Raw genomic sequence first — 16,807 nt, 5'->3', positions numbered from 1 at the left:
TCAGTATAATAGAAAACAGAAAATGCTGGTAAATAACGAGAACCAGGAAATAATGAAAATGCGACAACAAAAGGCGCTTGCAAAAAACGGCAAGGAAAATGACAAATACTAGATAAAGCACGCACTTTGAAAATTCCCAATGAGACGACGAAAATTTAACAATCAGCAATAGTATTCGAGTAACGTTAAATACATGGGCAACAGCAGTGGCAAGGCATGCAGTACTCTGGCAATAAGTCGACAGCAGGAGCTCCTAGATATAGCAGGTGCAATCACAGACAAATAGGCAGCAGGTGTGCAGGCAGCAGAATGAACGCCTGACACCTGCTGCCAAATACGGAACATGACAGCCTCAAAACTCACTTGCATTCTTTGGCATTTGACTCAGCATGACTCAGATTTGTTTGTCTTTGTTACCGTTTTGTTGCTTTACTGTTGTATATGTTAGTTGCTCCATGTACAGCAATTTGTATGCAGCGATGGCTGTTTGAAAGTGATTTATAAATACAGTTGAGTTGAGTTGCATGGCCTATTTTAAAACAGTTTTCATATATAGGGCGTAACGCATTATACGGCGCATGGAATAGAAACCTCAATAGTAGCTGAGGTTGCGCTATGCATGCACTAGATGAAGTTACGTGAAAGGGAATACAATACAATACATCTTTATTTATATAGCACTTTCACAGCCGCTACAGCTGTAACAAAGTGCTTTACAGAACATTTAAAATAATACATCCAAGAAATCAGAATATTGATCATATATACACCCTCTCGGATTATAAGACACACTGTCGGCTTTTGAGGAAATGGAATGTTTTTAGGTGCGCCTTCTAGTGCCGAAAATACGGTAATCTAAGAAAGGGCAAATTTATAGGTAGTACAAGCGTGAGTAGATGAACAATTACTTGCACTGTCTCAAATTGTATGGACAAAATATGAATACTTAGGGGAAGTCTGGAACCCTCAGCTTTAATGAATGTCGATTATTGTCTTGACCCACACGAATGCTGACATTTAATGATGATGTCACGGCAGTTGCTCCCCTCGGGCGTTTCAGTTTTCTCCTCCCCAGGCCTTTCCACCTCATCCGTTATTCTTGCTTGGCAAGAGAAAAAGCCTTCACACTTCTTTCGGCCAGTCCACCTCCATTTTCCTTGAGACTTGAATACTGAAAGCCTAGTTGGTTCGCTTGCTTGCAAGGCCAAAGCCTGCTCATCCAAGTTCGGCAGGCTCCTAAATGTTGTTGTGACTAATGGCTAATTGAACATTCCGTGTACATTTTTGACATTTGACAATGGTTGTGCATAATTGCCGGTTGGTCGGATCTTTGGAAGTCCTTTAAAGTCATCTGGAGCTTACTTTTCCTTAGCAGTCGTAGCAAATGTACATTAATAAAAATGAAAATGTTTGGATTTAAACAAAAACATGGAATTGGCTTGTGTATACTATATGTGCTTTGAAAGAAATGTTTTCCGAGTACAGATATCAAATCTCTTCCTTTAGCCAATAACAGTCATACAAAACACAAGCTGTCCCAAAAGGTTGTCTCCAAGTACCGTATTGGCCCGAATATAAGACGGCCCTGATTATAAGACGACCCCCTCTTTTTCAAGACTCAAGTTTGAAAAAAGACTTTTTGAACACCAAATTAATTTTTATACAGAAGATAATTACATAATTTATTATAATTTATTTTCGTGATAAGCAATGAAGATGAACAAAAAGTTGAACCAAGCAACAACACTTTTGTGGGCCGAAGGCTCACCTTACCAGCCTTCCGCAGGAACTAGCTGATGAGCCGCCCGGAGGGCGGCGAACCAGCTAGTGTAAACTAAAGCGCAATCACATTCGTAAATGAATAGCTTCTGATTTTTTAAATGTACTGTAAATTACATCAGAACTTCTCCTCAGCTGCCGGTTAACCTGGCCGATCTTCGACCCACTTTTCTCCAGATTATCGCTATGTTTGTCCATTTTCTCTTCGATTATTTTCTTCTCTTTTCTTTCTTACCGCTATTTTTTAGTTTTCTTCTTTGTGGTACTGCTATTTTTATTTTTATTCTTCGTGACAGGGGTTCACTTTGGCCTGGGGAGTCAAGTACAGCATTCGCTTCAATGATATCTGGTGCCATCTAGCATCGTGAATGGGTATAAGGTCAAGACCCTGAATATAAGACAACCCACACTTTTTCAGTCTTATTTCACCGTCTTACAGTATTTTCGGGCCAATACGGGATATAAGTTAGGGGTTTGTTTGCCAAACTGCTCTGCAGTGTACTGCCGCTCCAGGTTTGTAATTGTACAGTACATTTATACATTTTATTTCATGGGAACACGAGTGCCACCAATTTGGTGGAATGGACCATGTAAAATTAAACAGAATGAGGGATGCCTCTGCATGAGTTAATTTGATGATTCCACACAGCCATGTCGTTGGTGGGTACGTTCACGACTTCTTTCATCAATAAATGACATGATTAATTTATTACCTCGTCATATGCAATCAATGGAGAACAAGCTTTCTTTTCACCAAATTATTTACACTCATTCAACTTGTATTTGAAGTAGAGTCATTTGGGATTTCTCACAATTGATAATGTGTCCGTTGCTCTCAACTCTTCAATGTTGGCGCTCAGTGTGCAGGCTTGATATTCAGGCGAGGCAGAATTTGGTGATTTTAGAAGTATTTTTGGGTTTACTCTGTGTGTCCTGAACATTTGTGTCTGCCTGTTGCTCCAAATACAGTTTGCATTCTGCTGCGGTGTACAAGAGAGCACAGACATGCCAAAGTTTTACTAAGTCTTACTGTCACTCTGACGCCCCGCACCCCCGCCCCACACACAAAAAACAAACAAAACAAAACATAATCTAAAATTGTGTCGTCGCAACTTCAGGTAAAAGCAGAACGGCGGAGAACGGACTCTGATAGTGCCTGTAAATTGGCTTTCCCCAGCCTCACCTGCTTTGACCCGTCTGTCAGGAAGATGTGTATCCACTGGCAGATGGCAGGAGAGCCGCTGAGCTGGAGAAGCTTAGAGAAGGGGAGTTCGGGAGGATGGTGTTCAACGCAGAGTTCGAGCCCACTCCAGCAAACATCAGCTAATCCAAAACATTAATCAAACCGCAAATCATGCAAGAAACCAATGCAGAGTGATTTTGAAGCTGTTATCCAAAACAAACTGTACATTAACACCCACTGCATCACACCTGTATATACATTTTGAAGTGAATTTCATTGCAAATTTAACATCAACATACTTTCATAAAATGTATAATAGCTGTCTATCTGCAAACATGATTGTACCATGCAATACACCTGATTTATTTTGTGTTTTTCCGAGCGGATTTAGAAAGCGATGCAAAATTAGTCGGAAATATTCACTAAGTCGAAAAGATAGAGGCGAGTAAGGGGATTATTGAGGGCTAGCTTCGCTTTGATAATGCTGATGTTTTTGAGCTGGCATACATTCCCAGAAATCCTTTGTTGAACCCTTATTGCCAAAAGACCATCTGCTGTGATCTACTTACCAGCTAGCATTGAGCAAAATGCCCTTTCCGCTAACCCTGTGATCGTCCAGCCAGAATTTGATATCTGCTGGATAGGAATATCTTGCAACACGAAGTGCCGTCAGTTGCCACATTTTGGCTACTTGCCACTCATGACGGGGAAGTTAAGTCCTGCCCTTGCCACAATGCATCTTCAAAACAGTGCTGTGCTCGTGAAGAGAACATCGCAACCCCACCGAGGCTGACAGGTGTCACTTTGTATTTATGTCTCATGTCAGTTTTGCACTTTGATGTTGTGTTCCCATTGCGGTGTTGTTGAGAAATAGGTGATACACACTGATGTTGCACATCCACCCGCAGTGCACACACTTGAATCCTTGCCTATTTATATCTGAGCTATTTGAAGGTTGAGTCGCTTCTTAATATTCACTTGCCATCTTTTATCCTTCGACTTTTTAGATGTACATTACTCACCTTTACCTTCCACATGACATTAGACACCCGTCCTGCTGATCTCATCAGTTTTTTTTCCCTCCTTTTCTAGGCCGGGCCAGTCTATACGGCAAGTCCTCCCTGCGGATAGAAAATGTTCGTTCAGATGACCAAGGCTGGTATGAGTGCAAGGTGCTGATGCTGGAGCAGCAGTATGATACTTTCTACAATGGCAGTTGGGTGCATCTAACTGTCAATGGTGAGAGCAATCGGTGCTATCGATTGAAAAAATGGTGAACTCAATTATTGATCTAATTAAATAGTGGAATGAAAAAAAAATGAATACATACGTTTTAATAATGAATTTTAGACTGACAAAGACAAATTAACGCAACTATATAAAAAGACTACTTAAATGCTCTGTGCTTGCGTTAAAGAATCGAGTGGGCTCCATGTTTTGGCAAAAACCTCGACAACCAAACTGGATAGATTTTCAGTGATGGTAATTTGCAACGGTCAAATAGAAGGCAGCTGGACCTCTCTTCTCATTTCCATTTTCTTTAAATCCCAAATTTAATTTAACCCAAATTTTACTTTCTGATGGGAGTGGCACCTCATGCTATGAGTGCTTTATTCCAAAATGTATGTTTTGGAAGTGGCTTGGTTCGTGAAGTTGTTTTAATTAGCCATCTACTTTCCATGAAACCAATGAAGTTAATGACCCAACTGTTGGCGATGGGCTGAGGACGGTTAAAATCTACACCTGTTTTCGCCATCCATACATTTGCCACTTAAGCAGAGAAGCTCAGACTTTTCTCTCCCCCACCCACTTCTTCTAGCTCTCAGTAGTTCTTAACCTTGTTAAAGGTACCGAACCAAACCCTGTTCTTATGCACATTCACCGAACCCTTCATTAGTGGGGGGGAAAAAAAAGAATGCTTTTTTAATAAATTCAAGACATTAAAAAATGCATTTAGTAAAATGAGAAAACAATCAAACACCATTAGGATAATTATAAAGTTTTTTTTTTTTTTATTGTGCACAAAAGGAACCAGCCAGTGATGGCCAAGCAGGCGTGTCATAACGAATTGACATGTTCAGGTGGGCGTGTTTTAACCTTCATGGCAGAGGCTCTGTCGAACCCCCGAGACCGATTCACCGAACCCCTAGGGTTCGATCGAACCCAGGTTAAGAACCACTGTTCTTGCTCTTCTGTGGTGATAATTAGGTGTTCCTAGGACCAGCCAAGAGATATGCAGTCTCTTCAGTATGTCTTGGGATCATGTTGCTGGTGTTGGCCATTGTATCTTGTACACAATTTTTGTTATATAGGTGCCGCATGCTCAAAGTTTTTCGCATGGAGACAGCGTAACATGGAGTTGACCAAACCCATGCAGAACACACACAAAAACATAATTTAGTATAAATCGATTGTCCAAGTTACTTTCAGGGCTCTGCACTAACTTTTGCACTGGTAGCATTGGTGCGGTTAACTTTTTTTAGGTGATCGGTCCCTCTTCCAGGATGTCCAGTCTGAAATAGATGTCGCGTGTGCAACATTAAATACATAATCTGGTGCTATACAATGTTAGAAATGCAAGAGTCCATTTAATAAGATAAAACGTTGAAGGACGATGCCTTTGCAGAGGTGGGTCCTTCTCTTTGGTTGGTCAATGAAGAAATCCTCATAGCAGCTCATTCAAGGAGGCGGTCCCCCTCAGATCTTATCCCGATCCGTTGTTGCAGAATCCGTGCAGCGACATCCAATTCTGTCATCGTCATCTAGTCCCCTCTCCAAGCCGACAGGAGGGTGCAGCTGAAGAAGCGGCAGTCAAACAGGCCAATATGTAGCTAATTAACGGATGAGCTTGCCCCTAGGCATAGCAACTCGGAGCTTCTCATTGAGTAAATAAAGATTAACATGTTTTATTTTAGCCTGTCTTTGGTTTCTTTAAAGAAAGATATGGCCCAATTGATCCTCTTAAATTTTGCCCGCTTGACAAATTAGCATTGGCGCTACCATTTTGAAAACCATTAATTTAAATCAGAGGATGCAGCCTCCTGGTTCTTGTTGAGTGAAGGCACGTTTGGCACTGCCAAAAGTGGATAATTGCGCTTGTAGGGCAACTTTAAAAAAAACGTCTCTTCTCAAACTCACCCTAAAAGGTAGAAAAAAAATATTTTTTGAAGGCATTAAAAACATTTAGTAGTTTTATTTTACGTGTGGCGGATCAGACAGCCGTGGTGGCTCACACAATCTCACAGACACTTCCCCACAATGACCTACGTGCACTCCGACATACAACGGCAGCTGAAGTAACGTAAAACACTCGATTTTAACCATGCGCGGCGAAAAAGAGTGACATTTACATTACATACTTGCCTTCATGTCTCATGAGATGGAAACCTCACTGAAAGCAAACACAGCAGCATTAGCTTTGCCCTCCAATCCCTTCTACCCTCTCTCTAACAAGCAGAGTAATGGCCAGTCAAGTCACAGCCTTTACAATGAGAACATTTTGTTTTTTTCACATTACTATTATATTGCAAATGCAATGAATTATTCAGACCTCGTAATGACATGTGATTACTTGAGCAACGGAAGTTTCTCTGTGCATTCAAGACATGCAGTATGTTTCCATCCACATGAATGTCAAAAATGGCGGGGGCTACACTAACATTAAACGGAGATGTCAAGTAGCGTGCTGCAAAATATCATGCAAATTGGCTCCCGGGCCGCGAGTTTGAGACCACCAATTAACATCATACTGTATGTTTTCCATAGCTCTTAACCAAGCCTCATATCCACCCTTTGAAAAATGTAACCGGAGTATACACGGGCAGGTTGAAGGTGCAACCCTTTTTAGTTTAAAATATCTTACTTTAGCTTTGCTGTTACCTTTGCAACCTTATGGTGTTTTTTTTCTTTTTTGTCCCATTATAAATCCATTTGTCTTACCAGGCTTCCCCTAGCAAGTGCTAAGCTACATGGGGAGTCTCTCTAGGTCGGTGTCCAAGTTTGCAAACTTCCTTCATTTGTTGCTATGATGGCCTGTGAGGCCAATAGCGCAATGAGGACAAAGTCATTGATACACTGCCTAGTTGGGCTTTATTTATTTAATGCTAATTAGCTGGCTAAATATTGACATACATGCATAAACATTTCTGGATGCCCTGCTTGAAGCCAGCACATTTTCCCAAGACGCACGTGTCCTGATTTGATTCCGAAAATTCTAATTCTGTTTATTTTCAATAACCTATTCCCCATCTCATTTTAAGGCACCACTGCAGGATTTGTGCAGGAGTCCCCAACTGCCAGTCCACGGACAGGTTCCGCAGGGCAGTTGTTACCAGCTGCACAGAAACAACTTGCCTTAATTCCATTTTATTCATTTCGGAATACGAGAGATGTTTTATTTTGAAAAACTGCCGTATTCTCCGTTACATCCGTCTCTGTCACGCTTGACACACGTCAAGCCGCGCTTCTCCGTCACGTGACCGATTACATTAAAAACAAAACGCCAGAGCTCGCAAAAGGAGTAAAAAAACTGCTGGAGATTGCAAATGATGGCGGCCTTAAAAGTACGTTCGAGACAACTGGATTAAAGTTATGGCTGAATACTCTGATATCGCCACAATAGCACTGTTGCCATTTCCGACATCCTACCTGTATGAGGCAGGGTTTTTCTGCAGCAACGGTGACTAAAACTAAATTACGAAGTAGACTGGACATAAACCACACACTTGAGGTGTCATTGTCTCCTATTACACCGAGATGGGACCGTCTGGTTGCAGAAAATCAAGCTCGGGGCTGTGGTGAGTCGTCATTTTCATGCACTTTGAATTTGCGTTATCGTATTTTGAAGGCATTAAACATTACCATAGTGATCAGAGTGTTGCGGCCAGATTAGACGCTCCTTGTGTTTATTATATTTTGAAAATACCACAGTGTTCATGCAGCTCATACCATGTGTTATTTTGTTGTATTATTTTCGCCACACCTTAAATGCTGGTACCTGAAAATATTGTCTGACATAAACCGGTCCGTGGGGCAAAAAAGGTTGGGGACCCCTGTTCTAGGGGGTTAATGAGTGAGTTCCAGAGGGTGGTGGCAGAGGTGGTCAGGGCTCTGTCACCCCAGGTTTGATGCTGGATTTGGTGAAGTGGAGAGACGAACTTGGCGTCTGGGGAGCGGAGGCTGCAGGGGGGTGCGTGGTGGTGTATGAGGTCAGTTTACGTAGGAGGGGGATGATTATAGCATGCTATGTAAGTGAGAAAATGGACTTTGAACTGGATGCATTGGAGATTGGGTAGTCAGTAAAGTTCCCGATTGTTGCAGGATTCATGTCCGACAGTCAGTTGTGTCTCCCTAGAAGCATAGAAAACAGTACCATGGCTTGGTTTATATTTTCAGAAAAAAAAAATAATCCCGGTTTGCAATTGACATCCGACCTACCGGATTAGACATGTAAGCAGATCCGATTCAATACTAAGGTATTTAGAATTAGGACATTAAAATATATATTTGAAATATTTATATTATGTTTGGATAAAATCGGTATTGAATCTGTAACAGTGATATTGTCATTTGTGTATCATAGTGGGGATTGTCCTGGGTGGCCGGGCAGTCCTCCAACACAAACTTGTTATGTTACGTGTGTTTTGTCAAGAGGACATACCAACTGATGCCCTTCCGTCCTCAGAATTTAGTTGAGCTCACAGTTCGGTAATGTAAAAATACAGCACACCCCACATCATGTACACTTTGACAAACATAATAAATGTATATCGTATTTTCCATACTATAAGATTTTTGGAGAATCAGGCACACCTTCAATGAATGGCCTATTTTAAAACTGTTTTCATTTATAGGCCACTCCGTATTATAAGGTGCATATAACAGAAGCTACAATAGTGGCTGAGGTTATGTTATGCATCCACTAGCTAAAGCTACGCTAAAGGAAATACAATACCATACAGCTTTATTTATATAGTTTTCACAACCGCTCATCTGTGACAAAGTGTTTTATAGAACATTTAAGATACTATGTCCAAGGAATCAGAATATTGATCCATGTATTAGGCACATCATATTATAAGGCGCACTTGTCGGCTTTTGAGAAAATCGAATGCTTTTAGGTGTACCTTATAGTTCGGAAAATATGGAATATAAAGATTGACCATTGTAAAAGAATGGGTGATTTTGAAACTTGCGTTGGTCAGCAAGGAAATTATTTGGTCATTTTCAAATGCTTCCTGAAAGCAAACACAAAACTTTCAAAGCAACAGCAAAAAAAAAAAAAAAAAAAAAAAAAAGCCCAAGTTTGCAAATCAATTCTTGGTGGCTACCAAAAGTTTATTTTGTTTGTTGCTGAAACCTCAACCTGTACTCTGTATGAAATGTCAGACCAATTGCACCATTTGTGAATGTGTATTTTCCGAGAGTTAATGTGTGCCCATTTTAGTCTACACAACTGCTGAGCTTGTCTGCATGGAGGATATGGATGAATGTTCGCAATTACTTTTGCATTATATTTTAAGAAAATAAAAATAGGGATCAGACTATGCAGGTCTGTGACCAAACACGCATCCCCCTTCCAGTTAGTTACTCTGTTGTGAATAGGTGTTTTAATCAGGACCTAACAAAAAACATTGCACTATGCATTTAAGGAAAAAGGTTTATTCAATAATATCCCTGAACAATTTGAAGTATTGTGAATGTAATGACATGGCGTTCCAACCTGGCATGCGACCTTCTAATTTCATCAGCAGCATTGCACATAGAGAGCCTTCAAGCATCAACTTCAACAAATGCAGGCTACTGAATTGTTAAACACCCAAGGCAAAAACTTGTCGCTGTCCAGAGAAAAGTGTTTGTGTGTGAAACTCCTCTAGAACGAAACCTACATGGGCGAAAATACCCCCTTATGTGAAAAAATATTCATGCATTAACACAATTCCCATTCTCCTGCCCCCCATACGAGGAAAACCCCCTGTTGCGTTATACAAAGTCATTTTCTCTGCTCCAGCCTCACGAAGACATTCACTACAACGAAGTCTTATCCAACAGCGACCGAGACTGCTTCGTTCAAAAAAAGGCAACAGCAACCACCACACTGGTTTACATAGTGAACAATGTTTATTTCGGTCACAGCTGTGAGTTTCCTGGACTCAACATACTCATAGCTGCTCTGCCAATGGCTTACCGAGCATCATCCTGGCCTCCGATTGGCCAAGAGGGACCTCACTGTCTATGTCTGTAGACACTGAAGCTAGATCCGGAGCATCCGATTAGCTGCTCAGAGTAAATTGCTTATGGCTCAACAGACATTCAAATAAACAAATGTTTCCTCGAATGCTTTACTTGTTATCATGCTAAAAACACCCACGGGATGCTGCGTAGTCCTCGATGGCCACAGTTAGCTCTCAAGGGCTAAAAACCTTACGCTAACTGGAGCGCTTCTTTCTCATTAGCGCTCCAGTTAGCATAAGGTTTTTAGCCTTCGAGAGCTAATTTTGGCCATCGAGGACTACGAAGCGTCCCGTGGCTCAACGGACATTCAAAAAAACCAAACGTTTCCTCGAATGCTTTACTCGTTATCATGCTAAAAACAGCCATGGGGCGCTTCGTGGTCCTCGATGGCCATAGTTAGCTCTCGAAGGCTAAAATCCTTACGCTAACTGGAGCGCTAATGAGAGAGAAGTGCTCCAGTTACCGTAAGGTTCTTAGCCTTCGAGAGCTAACTATGGCTATCGAGGACTATGTAGCGTCCCGTGGCTGGCTTAAAAGTTCATTGCATGCCAGGAAGTACCGTATTTTCACGACTATAAGGCGCCATTAAAAGTCTTAAATTTTCTCCAAAATGGACAGAGTTACGCCACAATTTGCGAATGGATTGTGGCTGCTTGGACGAACGTGTCTGCTTGCACTGTTGTTCGAGTTTTTGGCAAAGCCGGCATCATTTCTGTGGAGCCACATTACAATGAGATTGATGGATTGGAGAGTTTTTAATGGATTATCGGTACTTGCACAATTGTTCAATTCTGATACAGAGGATGAGGACTTTGATGGATTTTTGGGTGATGATTGATCGAAAAACGTGAGTACATTGTACTATGGCTAAATAAAATACAACGGAACTCGGTTTTGCTTCCGTTGCCTTTTTAAAAACGTGTTTTTAGCTTGTATCTGTATGTCTTGGCATGTTACCGTATGCTTCAAGCTAACGTGTTTTTAGCATGCGCGCATGGATGCCGTATGTTTAAACTGGTGTATGTTTTACCACTTTAAAATAACACAATAATAACACAATAATACAGTGTGTTTTGTCTATTTGTCTTTGGAACACTATTGGAATCTTACTGCTTTTGGAATGTGAATCAGCTTAATTCACATAACCTTCAGGGTATCGTCTTTGGTTCTTAATATCATGGTTGTCTTGCAAAAATTGAATGAAAAGCGCAAGATAAAGCAAAAGCAATGCATTATTAATTGTTTGATGATTGCTAAATTGAAGCCGGAAGCACTGTAAAATACTAGTTCCACACTTTAATCCCAGGTCCAATGTTCTGGTTCGATAGCTGGCTCCAGCCTTCCTGTTTGTTTGCATCTTCTCCCTATGCTTTCCTGAGTTTTCTCCGGGTACCCCAGCTTCCAGGCACATTCCAAAACCATGTGCTTGTTAGGTTAATTGTACTCTCGACAAGTCATTGGCCAATATTTGATTCTGACAGTATGATCACTGATAAATATACAGGGTATTCCAAAAGTATTGGGCACCATTTAACATTGAATATCTCGGAAACTATTAAGGATATAAAAATGCAACTGGTAAATTCAGAAAGCGTGTAATCTCATTTTTTATATGTAATGTTCAAAGATGTTCAATGTGAGCACCATTGGTCACACATCAAGCCGATGGTCAAATTCTTGCCAAACGCGTCCCAGCATTGCATTATCCATGGTTGCAACCGCTTCTGTTATTCGTGCCTTCAGCTCATCCACGTCTCTTGGAATGGGGGGCACATAGACCATTCCTTTCACAAATTCCCACAAAAAGAAATTGCATGGTGTGACTGGCTTTTCTGATCGATTTATGGGGGCTCCGCTGCAAAGCAATTCAAACTTGTTCAATCACATCTTCGAAAATTGAGGGACGTCCTGTTCTTTTAGCTGGGTATAAGCACCCATCCGTTATGAATTTACCATGCCTTCTCACTATGGACTTCCTCTCTGGTGGTTCCTATCCGAATTTTCTGTGAAATGCACGTTGAACAACAGTCCATGATTCAGTTTTTGCAAATTCAAGCACACAAAACGCCTTTTCTGGTTGAGTGAACTCCAAAACCACAACAGTTTGTGGTTGAGCACAGTCTGAGTCTGAGTGTTGGACATCCGCACTATGCCATCCTTAGACCGGCAGCCTCTACACTTCCAATAAAGCCATTCCCAACGGTTGAATTTTGCTATAGATCAGGAAACTGCTAACACCAAACAGCAGCATACCTGTTATTGGAAGGCCGATAATGTAGATGTCATCCACATCCTCAACGGACAGTGTAGACAGGCAGACCATTCTCCGCTTCTTCCAAGGATCTATGGTGTACCCAGCAGCAAAAGTCCCCGAGGGGCAAGTAGGCTCCCCACAGCCTGCTCTTCTCGTCGAGAAAATTTTGTCGATGGCATCGAGAGACCAGCCAACCAATTCAATGTTTGTTTTTCGGATAAAAATACGACAGGAGGCTAGGAAAGTTAGACAAAAGATAGCACATGGACTGAGTGGCGAGCAGGGAAGGGTGGGGGGTGTGGGTGGGGGAGGGGGACAGGAGCAGAAAGCAAAAGCGTCCGCCTTCGTCGAGAGCCAAGCAAGAAGTCCTCACCAGCACCGATGAACATCCAGGGTATGGACATAGAGAGAGTAAACTCCTAGTAAACTCCTCTAAACAGCAAACCAGTCCAGTTTGTTGTTTAGAAGTACCTAGGTGTTCTTCTAAACAACAAACTGGACTGGTCGACTAACATGGACACCCTGATTAGGAAAGGACAGAGCCGACTATTCCTACTCAGGAAACTGAGGTCTTTTGGGGTTCAGGGGCCACTCCTTAAGACTTTCTATAACTCGGTGGTGGCCTCGGCCATCCATTATGGCATTGTCTGCTGGTCAGGCAGCATCTCGGCCCGGGACAGAAAGGGACTGGAGTGACTGGTCAGCAAGGCCAGTTCTGTCCTGGGTTGCTCCCTCGACACTCTGGAGGAGGTGGGCAACAGGAGGATGCTAACTAAGCTAAAAGCTATGATGGACAGTCCCTCCCACCCCCTCCAGCCCGTCCTGACAGCACTAGGTAGCTCCTTTAGCCAGAGACTGTTACACCCGCGCTGCAAAAAGGAGAGATACCGCCGCTCGTTCCTACCGACTGCTGTCAGGCTGCTGAATAAAAAAACTTAAATGATGTGAAAAACAATTGTAAATAGCACTGCGACCATATCCATATTTGTATTTATCTTGCACTTAATTGAACGGTGAATGTTTGTTTTTTTTCTTCTTTCTTCTTTCTACCCACAATCTTGCTGCTGTCGACTGTAAATTTCCCCAGTGTGGGACAAATAAAGTATATCTCTCTTCCTCCCTCCCTCCTCCTTCTCTTCTCTGTTTGATATGTATGTGTAACTTTATGTTCACTGTTTTGTTAAGCGCTTTGTAACAGCTGCTGCTGTTGTGAAAGCGCGATATAAATCAGGATGTGTTGTATTGTATTGTAACTGCTCAACCCTCCCCTTTCTGCTCAGCCGAGAAGGAGAAAATAAAGAGTGGCTGGTCTTTCATCATGAACTTCAAAGGCGTCTTGATCTTACGGTCTTCAACTCTCCAAGCAGCCAACTGCAGCATGATGTGCACTCCTTAAAAGACCCCTCCAAAAAACAAACAAACAAACAGCTCATTACTGGTTAGAGACAGTTTAGCAGTTATTCAAAATAGGACTTTTTAAAACAGTGGTAAACCGACAGACCAGTAACAAGGCCCATTCCTACTCTAGTCTCCAGATTTTCCATAGATGTAAATGCCAATTTTTTTTTCTGTATGTGCCCTACCCTGCCTCTATTTCAAAATAAGGCTCGTCCATGACCTTAATGCTTAAACGTCTAAAAAAATGATGACTGGAAAAATTGAGGTCTTGTTTGCTGTACTTGGATCTTCTGCAATCATTTAAAATGTTCCCGTTAATGTTGGCATCAGAATGATAAGTTCCGCTGTTTTATGTCATGTGCACAAAAATCCAAATTCTTTATGTGGCCCTCAATTTACATAACATACTTAGACACGGAGAATGGTGCATTCATACATATTCGGGATTTTGTAAACATTAAAAAAATATTTGTACCTTCTCTTCATCCCAACTCCCAAGCCCCTCCCTCTTTCACAGATACGCCACCTCTATATGTCGAGGCCAAGGAGGGTGGAAGCATCATTTTGACCTGCATTGCCTTTGGCAACCCCAAACCCTCGGTCAGCTGGTTGCGGGACGGCAACCTTCTGGTCACCAGTGCCAAGTATAAGGTATCGATATTGAATGTACTCACTTGAGATATTTCATGAAATGGGACATGAATTGCGTGTGTAAGTAATGCAGAAACTCATTGCACTGTGCATACTGTATTGCTCAAAACCACGCTATCTGAGACCAAGTCTAGCCTGGATCGAGGTTTTTGGGTGTCAAGACCAAATCTAGATGAAGACCAAGACAACCAAAGACAGAGAAAATCCTAATACCATTTAATAGATAAAGGGCAGAGGAAAGCCGTTGTAGTGGATGTAGCGGTCCCAAATGACGGAAACATCAGAAAGAAGGAACACGAGAAACTCGAGAAATACCAAGGGCTCAGAGAGGAGCTGGAGAGAGCCTGGAAGATAGAGGTGACAGTCGTACCTGTGGTGGTCGGAGCACTCGGGGCAGTGACCCCCAAACTAGATGAGTGGTTGCAACAGATCCCGGGAACAACATCGGACATCTCAGTCCAGAAATATGCAGTGCTGGGAACAGCAAGGATACTGCGCAGAACCCTCAAGCTTCCTGGCCTCTGGTAGAGGACCCGAGCTGAATGAGGGACGGACACCACCCGAGGGCGGGTGAGACGAGGATTTTTAAAAAAATATATATATTAGAAAGAGAACATATTATTTGCTGCTATTCCAATTATAACAAGTCCACAGGCTGACACAATAATGATTCAAAATATAAATGCTATCCTATTTACAAAGATACACAATTCTAAATTAACTTGTTTGAACATCAGACAATGTGGCTGATGACTCTGTAAAGTTACCAGCCATTGAGAATTTCCACAAGCATATTTTATTATTATTTTAAAGCTTTTATTTCATCTCCCTCACACTACCCGGGTTTGTTGCAGTCTTTTCTATTATCCACTAAGCTTTCCTGCAGACATTACATTTTTTAATAATAAATTAACCAGACATCAGTGGATCAGAATTTAATGGATCTGGACTGAATGACATCTTGGTGGATGCTAAATTATGTATTCATTGATCCATGCATGCATGCATTAATTCATTCACCCATTCATCCTGCCTCTCCCAGATGATACTGGCGAAGTGGCGGGCTCGGCAGGTAATTGAAGGGCACTCAGCTATTGTTCAAAACTGAATAACTATTGAATAAATTGAATAAATATCCTGCGATTGGCTGGCAACCAGTTCGGGACCTATCTTCTCTTCTTCTCCACCGCTTGCCCACCATTACGAATAAAGGATATCTTATCTTATTAGCTGGGATAGACTCAAGCAGACCCACTCGTGAGGATTAGCAGTACAGAGGATGGATGGTCACTTGAATAAATATGAAAATTGTAGAACATTTTCATCTGTAGAATCAGCAATAGGACACAATTCAGTGACTTTAAAAAAACACCATAAAACCTCAGCTCAAATTGCAGGTTTTTATGATAGAAGAAAAATGTGTCCAAAATAATATTATACATATTTAAATATTACTATATATTTTTAAAACTTTTTTGCACGATTAATGTCACCTATAACCTGTACAACTCAACCTAAAAAAAAAAAACATACAGTCAAAACTCGGTTTTCGAATGTCTCGGTTCTCGACCAATTCGGTTTTCGACCAAAAATTTCAATTTTTTTATGCCTCGGATGACGAACAAATTTCGGTTCTCGAACAAACTGAGCGCACATGAATGCACCACTTGACTCCTCTTGCCTTCCTTACACGAGGAAATGACGCTTCCTCGGGTAGACGGGGAAGTGACGCTTCCTCGTGTCGCTTTCCATTGTGTTCAATAAACATTTTTTTTAAAAGAGCGTGGTTTCGGGTTTCGAACAATTTCGGTTTTCGAACAGCCTTCTGGAACGGATTATGGATGAAAACCGAGGTTTGACTGTACCTGTATAATATGTGATAAAAAGGGGAAATACAAATAAGTTAGATAATGATGGTATCACAAGTGTGCACACTTTATAACTGGCGGTGTGGCCGTCTTCAGACTGAACCAAACACTCAAACACATTCAACCTTCGTCTAATGTTAGCTTTCTGTTTTGTGTGATGTTTGTGGGTCGGTAAAATTTACCACAAAAGAAATGTATAAATAAATAAAACTGAGGGGTATAAAAATACATTTCAGTGCTTTTGGATCATGTGGTTTTTCCCCAGCCTCCCCTGCTCCCATTTTGGGCATTGAGAATGAGTTTTATTTATTTATTTAAAGAATGGACTCAGCAAGGACGGGAATGGGTTTTCGTCCTTCCCCATAATCGTCTCTAACCGTACCGACACACGCCCATTTCATCGACAACTAACAGAAACACGGCCAGCCTGTCTTGCGTGTA

The 16,807-nt window shown here is 41.6% G+C and overlaps 1 protein-coding gene across 7 annotated transcripts in view; it reads left to right on the top strand.

The window, feature by feature from the left end:
* Positions 1-16,807, top strand: part of LOC127587772 (protein turtle homolog B-like) — an 89,648-nt gene that overhangs the window by 15,728 nt on the left and 57,113 nt on the right. For 6 of the 7 annotated variants that reach the window (XR_007958849.1, XM_052046214.1, XM_052046213.1 and 3 more), the window contains exons 3-4: positions 4,055-4,201; positions 14,347-14,498. Coding sequence is in view for 6 of the 7 variants with exons in the window: in XM_052046214.1 (XP_051902174.1) it covers positions 4,055-4,201; positions 14,347-14,498 (299 nt within the window). In the remaining variant the exon portion in view is untranslated. Of the gene's footprint in view, positions 1-4,054; positions 4,202-14,346; positions 14,499-15,959; positions 16,352-16,807 lie in introns of those variants that run through there. The other variant, XM_052046218.1, reaches the window with a different exon arrangement.

Source organism: Hippocampus zosterae, chromosome 16, assembly GCF_025434085.1.
Source record: "Hippocampus zosterae strain Florida chromosome 16, ASM2543408v3, whole genome shotgun sequence".
In the NCBI taxonomy this organism is placed as follows: Eukaryota; Metazoa; Chordata; class Actinopteri; order Syngnathiformes; family Syngnathidae; genus Hippocampus; species Hippocampus zosterae.
The sequence above is the reverse complement of the archived record's forward strand: the minus strand, read 5'-3'. Positions and strand labels throughout refer to the sequence as shown.